At 44.0% G+C, this 10,246-nt stretch overlaps 1 protein-coding gene across 2 annotated transcripts; it reads left to right on the top strand.

The window, feature by feature from the left end:
• The first annotated feature begins 590 nt into the window (after positions 1 to 590).
• Positions 591 to 9,647, top strand: LOC117411817 (HIV Tat-specific factor 1 homolog). 2 transcript variants are annotated; one of them, XM_034019590.3, is made up of 10 exons: positions 591 to 673; positions 1,391 to 1,561; positions 2,094 to 2,292; positions 2,511 to 2,558; positions 3,005 to 3,159; positions 3,717 to 3,880; positions 4,222 to 4,321; positions 7,225 to 7,314; positions 7,710 to 7,847; positions 8,257 to 9,647. In XM_034019590.3, exons 2-10 carry the CDS (start codon positions 1,391 to 1,393, stop codon positions 8,566 to 8,568), a joined length of 1,377 nt encoding a protein of 458 aa, XP_033875481.1. In that variant the 5' UTR covers positions 591 to 673; the 3' UTR covers positions 8,569 to 9,647. The 2 variants fall into 2 exon arrangements, with proteins under 2 accessions (XP_033875481.1, XP_033875482.1); XM_034019591.3 differs by having other exon boundaries at positions 660 to 704.
• The last annotated feature ends 599 nt before the right edge of the window (positions 9,648 to 10,246 follow it).

The raw sequence follows: 10,246 nt of genomic DNA, 5'->3' as shown, positions 1-10,246 counted from the left end.
ATATAACAATTCCGCAATGCTCTTTCAACCCCTCCAGAGTTTACTGCTACATTTATCAGTGATTTATACACATAGCAGGCGTGCAGTTTTGCGTTGGTTGAGTTGAGTTTCAATTAACAGCACAGACACATAAACACCTAAATTAGTTTTCAGTGTCAATGTGAAAACAAGATTGGGTATTTGGTTATGTATTCTCCTTGTACTGATGCATTTATTACGGGCTCACAGAGAATGGCCTGATCCATATGTAGCACACACTTCTGTTAGTTCAATCCGCACGTAGGGAACGTTATTTTAGGTGTACAATAGAGTCACTTTGAGTGCCTATTTACCAAAAGGACTGTGCTGCCACCGTGTGGAGCATCTGATCTACTACAGACCCTTGAAGATATGCTAATCACATGAGTTCTTTCATTTTTATGAAACTAATTTAGGGTTTCTCAAAAGTGCCTCCTCCCAATGTAAAACTGTCTTGGATAAACAAGAAAATTAAATAAAAAACAGCTTCTAGCAATTGCCACTCTGACCCGTTTCCGTTATTTACCACATAATCCTTGTCATTCAGCTAGCTAGCCAGCCTCTGTAACCATGTGGTGTCTACAGACTACAGTACAGGAAGTTCCTCCCTACGACCTCGGAAGTATTTCCGCGTGTTCCTTGCTCGTCAGTGAATGTAAGTCCAAGTTTTTCTTTCAAACTCTGAGGTAATTAAGACACTAATAGTAGTAAATAGTTGACTGTGCAAGATGGGAACATTGTCAGTATAATCCGTTTGCGACAGTGTGTTGTAAATCACAATGTTGTGTGTATTTGTACGGTGTTATTTACTTTGTATACAACGGTTTTGTGCATTTTACTGTCAGGTTTTGACACTAGTTTTCCCCTCATATTAATCGAGTTGTGTTTATTGCAAATGTTTTGTATTGTCTGTTGGTTAATATTAACGAGTATATCGAGGTAGTTAAACAAATAGCTGTCATATATTCATTAAGTAAGTTACAGTTTACGGTACGTGTATCTTCGCTGCCCATTTCGGATCATCGTATTTTCAATGTTGAATATATGGTTGTCAGTAAAGACTGTGCAAGGTGTTAGGTAGTTATACGTGCATTTAAAGTTGTTGTACCCCGCAACAATTTAAAACGCATCCCCCAAATACTGCAGATATAACTAGCGATTAAAAAAGGCGTACATGCGAGGTGTGATCGTCCTCTTCGTCAGGAGAACCAGGTGTTAATAATAATGCAAAACAAAGACGATTTCAAGACCCCTTAAGCTTTTTGGACAGTGTAGACGAGCAGCTAGCAAGGGGAACGGCCGTCCCTGTTGCATCAGTTAAATAAACACGCCTCCTCCCCCCCCCCATGTGTGTTGTTTGGTCCACGGATAGATGAGCGGCAAATCTGATGGAAACAACGAATTCCACGAGCAGCTGCGATTGCAGCAGCTGTACGGGGGGAGCCGGGAGGAGGGGGGCGGAGAGGACCCCAACACCTACGTGGATCCTGAAGACGGGACGGTGTATGACTGGGACCACGAAAAGAGGGCATGGTTCCCGAAGGTGTGTATATGACCAGAGCTCTTGGACATGTCTCAGTATCCAGCGCATGCATCCAGTTCATATAAACCACCATAGAGAATGCGGGAAAAAAACAATCATGGAAGATAATGCGGGATTGAAAGGGGTGCTCTGAGTGATTTTTATAATAGTTGAAAGGTGTTTCTGCAGCTATCTGGCCCCTAATGTCAGTAGCTTTACTGTGTCTCATTTTATTGGTCCTGTTTAAGGGATCATACTGAACTATCCACCATAGGGCTTCACAGTCGTCCCTTGCACATTTTTACTTGACTCAGGGATGGCAATAAGACTCCTATTGCGTAGCAGTTTCACCAATTCCAGGTTTTAATATGTGCTTGATTACCCACAGTGCATCAGTAGCAAGCTGGGGGTCTTATTAAACACATAGTAAAACCAGGAATGGATCAAACTGCTGTGCAGTGGGAGTCTTATTTCCATCCCTGTTGACTATAACGTGAGTGAACATTATGGTGCTTCAGGCTTTTGCAGTCTTGCTTCAAATCTCACCCTGCAGTTAACAGAAGACTTTCTGGCAGCTTATCATGCCAACTATGGCTTCAATACGGAGGAGTCTGAGAGCACGCCTGCCTCGGCTGATCAGCCGGGCCCTGCTACCCAGGGTGGGGATGCCAAGAAACCACCAGCAGATGGCGCTGAGGCTTCACAGGCTAAAGAGGGCAAACAGAAAGGAGAGAAGCGGAAATGCGATCCTGGTGAGGAGCTCTGCTTTCCTTTTAATCTTTACAGTAAAGTCAGGCACCTCTCGTCACTCGCCACAGTCCAGTGCTGGATATGCAGCAAAGAGTATGGAGCTGCAGTTATCCTGAGTGTGGATACTCGGCTGAAATCTTTAGTGACAACAAGAATGCTGCTTTTTAATTACTTATTATTTTTACTGTGTATGATTATTAAAAGCTGCTTTGTTTTGCAGGTTGGTTTGATGTGGACGAAGGGAAAAACACAAATGTCTACGTGTCGGGTAAGCGAGATCACTGGCCTCGCTGCCAGTAATACCAAGTCAGATCTGTGATGAGCCTAGACAGCTAGACACATACAACTGGGCACCACAGGGAGTCACGGGCCTAGACAGCAGAGAAATTCAAAGTCTGGCTGGTAAAATCAGATGACCGCTTAATTCAGGTAGCTTTAATAACAGCTATTACTGTATATAGTGCCACATAAAGTCTTATCTGTATTGCAGTATGTGACTGTTACACAATACAGTAGACTCGCTAAGACTAGTGATTTATTTTTTTTTTTTCTGTAGAAACAACCTTATGAATGTATCTGAATGGCAGGTTTGACACCTCTGTCTTTGTGTTTTGGTCTGCTGTTCTTTCTAAGTGATTCTGTTTGCCTGCCTGTCTCTCTGTCCTTCATCTCTCTCTCTCTCTTTCTCGTTCTGACTGGCTGTTTCTCTGTCAGGCTTACCGCTGGATATCACCCCTGATGAGTTTGTGGAGGTCATGTCCAAGTGTGGGATTATCATGCGAGACCCCATCACAGAGGAGTATAAAGTGAAGCTCTACAGGGATAACCAAGGGAACCAGAAGGGAGACGGGCTGTGTTGTTATCTCAAGGTCAGTAACCGGCTTGATCTTGTGTGCTGGCACAGTCAGTTACACAGTTATTGAAAGACTGAAGTTCCAGATCCCATCAGAGCTAAAGCCCATGCTGTCTTTAGCTCCCCAGCTGTCATAGAAGGGAGCCCTGGGATGTTGAATTTCAGTGGATCCAGAGTTTTGGTGTCCTGACGTGTGGCAACGATTGAAGTCACTGTTAGTCAGATACACTGGCTTCAAATGAAACGGTTGAACAATCACAACAATTATACTAAAATATCAATTCCTGCAAAGGAATTGGAATTGGGAAATCATTTTAAAAAAGGAATTGAAAAGAGGAAAAAATGGCATTGCTTATTCAGGGATGGGAAATAAGACTCCCATTACATAGCAGTGTCACCCATTCCAGGTTTTAATATGAGCTTGATTACCCACCCAAGCTGGGGGGTCTTATTAAACACACAGCAAAACCAGGAATGGATCATAGTGCTGTGCAATGGGAGTCTTATTTCCAGCCCCGCTGTTACCCCTGCAAACCCTCTGATTGCTGGCTCCGTGCCCTGGTTGTTCTGTAGAAGGAGTCGGTGGAGCTGGCGGAGAAGCTGATCGATGAGTCTGAGATCCGGGGGTACAGGCTGCACGTGGAGGCAGCGCATTTCGAGCTCAAGGGCCAGTACGACTCCAGCAAGAAGAAGAAGAAGAACAAAGACTACCGCAAGAGGCTCCTGAGGCAACAGAAGTATGCTTTTAAAACTGCAGCTGTTGAGTTTGAGTAGGTGGGGTGGGTGGACGTCCTTCACTCTCTGGGTTGGGTTTTCTCAGCCCAGTTCTTGGTGGTCCACATCACAACTGGTATTGAAATATAATGCGGTGCAGGGATGGCCTTTCATACAGTTCCACCATTACAAAGCAGTTTTACTGGGAGAGACTGGAAGCAACCGCAAAGGGCAAGTGGGTCTTGAAAAAACGAGAGCGGGTGCCGCACAAGGGGAGGCCAGTTTCATCTCCTCTCCTGTCTCAGTAACGCGGCAGGCTTGTGTTGCGTATGTCAGTATATTTAACATTTCTCCCCACTCCCAGGCAGCTGGACTGGAAGCCAGAGAAGAAGCCAGGCGAGGCTCGACTGAGGCACGAGCGGGTTCTTATCATCAGGAACATGTTCCATCCCAAGGACTTTGAGGTAGGCTCAGTATCGCCACCGTTCCAGACAGGACTACCGGGCGCAGCTGTGCGCTTATTAAATACGTCATGATCTTTGGCGATGGGATCCTATGTGACGTGTAGGGTACAGTCATGCAAACAGAAATCACAGGTTCAAATCGTGGTTGTGCGAGGCAGCCGGTCTTCTCTGGGGACTGCAGGGGGGCGCCGCATTGGCGTTGGCGAGGTGGGATTCTGTTTAGACTCTTTCTCCTCACTGCTCTGCGGCGACCCCTACAGGCCAGGCACAGAGTGAGCATGGGGGCGGAGATTTGCTGGGCTGGTCCTTGGCCTCCAGAGGCCGGTAGCCTGCGGACGTCCGCTCTCGAGTTCCTGGCTGTAAAAAGACTCTGATTGGCTCGTGGGATCGGAGGACACCCACTGAGCCTCGGGTCCCTGAGCTGTGTGGGGAGTCGCCGCGGTGAAGGAGGAAAATAATAACAATTGGGCATTCCAAAGTGGGAGAAAAATGAAAAAAAAGAGAAATAATTGTCTTAAAATATGTTTGCTCATAATTATTTATTTACAAAACTAGTATTTAAAAGTTTTATCAAACAGATTAAAAGTTATGTAGATATCTTAAACCACCTCACGTTGTTTATTTATCAGTTTTGTACATTTCTTGTGAATTTTTTTATCTTTCAAAAAAAATAAGGAGTTAATAAATGACTGAAGTACAGATACCACCCTGTATATTAAAACACGCAGTGCCTAAACTAGAATCCTTAACTGTGTAAAATAAATGTCTGCTTTATACAAAGTAACGATTGCCTGGTTGTGTAACGCATGGTGTGAATGAGTGAAGTCTGCTGCTTCTCTGTCACCCACATTGCTTGGAAGATCTGCTGTCTCAAGGCACTTGCTCTGTTTCACTTTCTACATTTAGTACTCATGCCCTTGAAAACAGGGCTCTGTGCATCCCCACTCCCTCCTCCACTTCATGGTGCTGTCATTTATTAACTGTCTGCCTGAAACCACATTCGTACCGCACTTATGAGTCACTTAAATCAACACCTTTGCTTTCTTTTTTTTTTTTTTTAATCACTTGAGTAAAATCCAGCAGAACTGGCTGGCCTCGTGTGCGGTATGACTGTGGAATTTGAGGTGTGTCAGAATTTATACAGACACTGCGTTTCGTTCTTTAGTTCAGGGGAACTTTACCCAGCAGACGAGTTCAATTACAGCATTTTAATTTGAATTACAGTTTCGAGGCCTGCAGTTGTGTGTTTTTAATGAAGTATAAAATCACTTTGTAGTTGTACCGGTGTTTTAAGCTCTTAATGATTGTTGATCAACGAGACCAGTTTTGAGGAGTTTATACTGACAGTTAAATGAAGGTGTATTTAATTTCAAACTGGAAGGGAGATCGTGTCAGTTTCAAGGACTCTGGTACATGCAGTGCGTTCTACTAAAATAGCTGGACTGAAATTTGAGCTGCATTCCTATGTTAAATTGAAATTGCTATGAATAGTTTGTATTGGAAAAAATTATAACAGCAGAATGAATCTTCCCTGCTCGATTTGACCATAATCAAAAATATTTGTGTTCGCCTGAGTGTCTCGTTTATACAGCAGTGTATCGTTCTAATCGAATGGTGTATAATAGAAATCATTTTAATATAAATCCAATCGTTTTTATTGTATAGTTGTTCAACTATGATGTTGCTGTCATTCATAAACTACAGGTTGTGTTGAAATGAATCGCTTCTTGTGATGGGTTTGCATGTTTTAGAAATGAATCAGAATTCATCGTCCCCCAGTTTGTAATACTGCATTGCTTTTCAAGCCCATCTTACAGTATCTCATGTTGATGCATTATGTTATTAGTAGCTGGCCCCTGCATGAACTGTGTGCGGATGCTGTATGTTATTCTTTCTCTGTTCCCATCATGTTTGTCCGTTTCAAGCAGGTTCTCTTAGAACAAACACTTGATCAAGCCCGCTTGTATTTTGAGGTCCGCTCTGCAGATAATGGAACTAAAGCACCTGTGTGCAATTAGTTTATCTAAGAGCAGTGCTCAGTAACATCAAGGACTTTAAAATATGGTACTTGAATACAAGGGCTTTCAGATGTTTAGATCTGCACCTGAGTCAGATGCCTGCCAGTCCAAACAAGTTACAGCTAGGTCTAAGACCCCAGTGTTGCACAATTTCTACCTTCCTTGTTTGAGCTCTTCTAACCACGCAATCTAAATATTGCACAATCAACGCAACTTGAACCCATGTGATTGCTATTCGCTTCATTGACAGTTTCAATACGTGATGGTGATACATTCTATACGGTAGGAAATGTCACTAGAGTATTAACTGCATCAGCCTGGGACGGGCCCCAGGTGGTCTTCAGTGGACACAGGATCAGTTTCTGAGTGATCTCCTGCAGTCCTGTTCTGCAGGGAATGTGTTAGTGTCTCGTGACTTGCTCTCTCATGTAAAGAAGTATCCAGTTTTACGATGCAGTAGCACGTTTTTTCTATGGCAGTTACAGTAAAAACCCAACCATTTATTATGTGTTCTATATGTTATGGAGGAAGAACAAAATGTGGGCAATACATACCAATAAAATAAAATCCCCGACTTTGTGGGTGGTGTTGGAGGGTGTTTACTACATTTATTGTTTCCTGCTGAAATGCCAGCAGCTCATTTGTAAAACTCCTCCTCAATAGACTGTGTTGCTGTTTTCACACATGGCACTGCTCTCTTAAACCCTTTATCCCACGGATTCCAGACCAGTGGAAATGGTCCTGTTAGGTTTAGTTGAACTCGGGGTCCACTTGTCTGTCACTGTCAGTGTTTTTTTGGGTCGTGCTCCCAGCGGGGCAGGCTTGGTTCATTGAGGGGGTGAGGCAGACGGATGATCAGAGTCCGAATGCTTGTGTGTTTCACAGGAGGATCCGCTGGTGCTGAATGAGATCGGAGAGGACCTGAGGACAGAGTGCGAGAAGTTTGGCCAAGTCAAGAAAGTCCTCATTTTCGATGTGAGTATGGAGGCTGATTGGGTCTGATTTTCCATTGTGGGCAGTATTATATTACAGGGATGGTAATAAGACTCCTATTGCATAGCAGCTTCCCCTATTCCAGGTTTTAAAACTGATTAGCCACAGTGCACAGGTAACAAGCTCAGGTGTGTCTTATTAAATTCTCAGTAACTCCAGGAATAAATAAAAATGCTGTGCAACAAGAGTCTTATTTCTATCCCTGTCCTATATTTTATTTTCTATTCTGTACCTGCATCCCCAGAGCCACATTCATATGTATATCTGTCTGACCCATTTCCCAGCCCAATAACAGTGGTTTTAGTTTTGTGTAGCCCCTTAACTCCCGCCCCTGACCCCTGCGCTACTTTAACACCCCCCCTGGTTTGTGGTCTCAGAGGCACCCGGACGGAGTGGCTTCAGTAGCTTTCAAAGAGCCTGAGGAGGCGGATGTCTGCCAGCTGGCTCTAAATGGTCGCTGGTTCGGGGGACGAAAGCTGTCTGCAGAATTGTGGGATGGGAAGACGGATTACCAGGTAAAGTAGGAGTCGTGTTCCTCTCCTGTTAATGTTTTCATGCACTTTTAAAGTTCCCTGTCTCTTACGTCACTCTCCTTCATGTGCTGTAAGCTTGCATTCACACAGAGCAAACATTTCGGCTTTCCAATACAGAACAGAACCGCTCAACAAAAACACTTCCAGTGATGAGCTATAAACCTGTTTGAAATATTGTGAAATGTACAGATCCGTGTAAAATAATACTCGAATACATTTAAAAATGTTTTTTCAGTTGCTGTTTTTTATGTTTTAACTGTAAGCTGAGGGTCTGAGTGTGCCCAGACATGTACAGCTTTGTACCTGTTGAGACACGCCTACATGCAGAGAGAGAGGAAATGCAGGACTCTCATAGTAGTTTGGCATGATCTCTTATGTCCTCTCTGCGCAGATTGAGGAGACGTCGAGGGAGCGGGACGAGAGACTGAAAGGATGGTCCTCGTTCCTGGGGGACAACTCGGCTGTGTCTGTGGAGAAAGAGGCCCCCAAAGGGGAGGGGCCCCCCAAGGAAGATGGGCCCCAGCCCCCAACAGAGAACACGGAAGAGTCCCCAGCAAGGAGCCCTGAGCCTGGGGGGCCTGTGGAGGAAGAGGAGGTGGCCCAGGGGAACGGGAGCAGCGTTTCGGAGGATCCTGGAGTCGAGTCGACAGACAGCAGCCTGGCAGACAGCGAGGATGAGAAGGAGGATGTGGATGAAGCTTAAACAGACGAGAGGACGTATAAGCCACTGGAACAGCTGGGTGGTCCGTGCTGAGTGGGGTAATGCAACCATCAGCGATTCCTGATCCGAGACCCTGTTTGTACAAGGAAGGGACTGAAAACAAAGTGCTGTACCAGTAGCCCCTGATGTAAAAGGAAAAAAAATGCTGTTGTTTTGCAGTCCCTGGTCTTTCTTCTTGTTGCTTTTCATTTTAATCCGAGATTTTCTGCATTTTATTTTTATTTTTTTTACCAATACATAATAAACAGATGTTGATTGTCAGTTGTAATACGCTTTTCTGTGTGCAGCAGGGGGGGGGGGGGCGGATCAATTGATCTGGTAGATACTGTTGGTGTTTAAGTCATTAGGTCGAGCCCTCTGTGGCATTTTGCATACTTTTAAAAACGCAAATTCCCATTCACATCCACTGTTATAGACGCAGTTTATTGTAACCTTGGTACACAAAGGGGAAGATTTTAGTAAATGCACAGGCAGTGGCACTGAGATCTGCCGCTGTGTCCATGCAATAGACATTGTGTCGTGTGCCTGGGCCTGTGAGCGTTGGGGTCTTGCTGCTTGGTTTGGTAACTTCGCCAGAGCTGACTAGCCAGCACATAACCATACAGTCTGTGCAGTAGACTTTTTACAGTCTTTTTACAGTTTCTGGAATGCATTTGCAAAGTAATTGACTAAAAGATAACCCATTATACCTGCTGTACCATGCCTAAAACAGGACACTTTCGAAGCTTGTGTATGAAGTATGTGACTGTCTTTTTTACATTTTTTTTTCACGATTGTAAGATAAAGTAAGTATGTCCTGAAGATGAATTTTTCACTGAGTCGCTGGCCTTTTGATCTCTAATTGTTGTGTAACACACACACACACAAACACACACACACGCACAGACAGAGCGGTGTAGACGTTGCGATGGATTTGACATTCAGAGATCGCTGGCTTTCCTGTAGACTCGGTTGAGGAGGCGCTGCAGCTTGGGGTCTGCTTTCCATTGATTTTTGTATTTCTGTTTTTGTTGCAATGTGTACAGCAGCAGCTGTTTTAATAAAATCAGATCTAAACAGAGTACCCGACCTGGTTGTCTGGTGATTTGCATTGCATGTAATTGTTACTTTCATTCCATACAGATAATGTGCTTGGTTTGTCTCCAGGACAGAGCCCCATCCATCTTCCTTGTAGAGAAGCCCCAGGCATAGCGTAGAGGTTGCTTTACCGTACATGTGTACCGACGAGCATTTTAACATCTAACAACCTTCAGGCAAAATATATGAAAATTGTGTATAGATTTGTACCTTTTCACATCTCTGAACCAATGCAGCTATTTTAAAAAAAAAACATTCATTACAGAAATTACTCTGAAAAGGCAGAGCTGCAGTACCCAGTTACCCAATTTATGGTTGGCTGACAAAAAAAAAAAAAAGAAGCTTTATAACGAGTGAATTTAAGAATCTCTAATGAGGCATCGATTGACATGCTCTCTGGGGTGCGATGGTTCCATGTAAGTAATTGGTCTCTTGTGAGCTCGAACCTTTTACGTTCATTTATTAGACGCTGGGGTTATTTTCCCATTAATTTCAACGTTGTTTGAATATGCCACTTCGCATACTGTAAGCAACAGACCATTTTCTTCAATTACTGGTGTCCCTGCAATTTCTATTAATGCAC

This window comes from Acipenser ruthenus, chromosome 16 (genome assembly GCF_902713425.1).
Source record: "Acipenser ruthenus chromosome 16, fAciRut3.2 maternal haplotype, whole genome shotgun sequence".
Classification (NCBI taxonomy): Eukaryota; Metazoa; Chordata; class Actinopteri; order Acipenseriformes; family Acipenseridae; genus Acipenser; species Acipenser ruthenus.
Note: the sequence above shows the minus strand (reverse complement) of the source record. Positions and strands in the feature narration are given on the sequence as shown.

Coding starts and splice junctions, on each gene's coding strand:
- LOC117411817 (XM_034019590.3), top strand. CDS start 1,391: ATGAGCGGCAAATCTGATGGAAACAACGAATTCCACGAGCAGCTGCGA. Junction 2,293..2,510: donor GAAGCGGAAATGCGATCCTG/GTGAGGAGCTCT, acceptor TTTGTTTTGCAG/GTTGGTTTGATGTGGACGAA. Junction 3,160..3,716: donor GGCTGTGTTGTTATCTCAAG/GTCAGTAACCGG, acceptor GTTGTTCTGTAG/AAGGAGTCGGTGGAGCTGGC.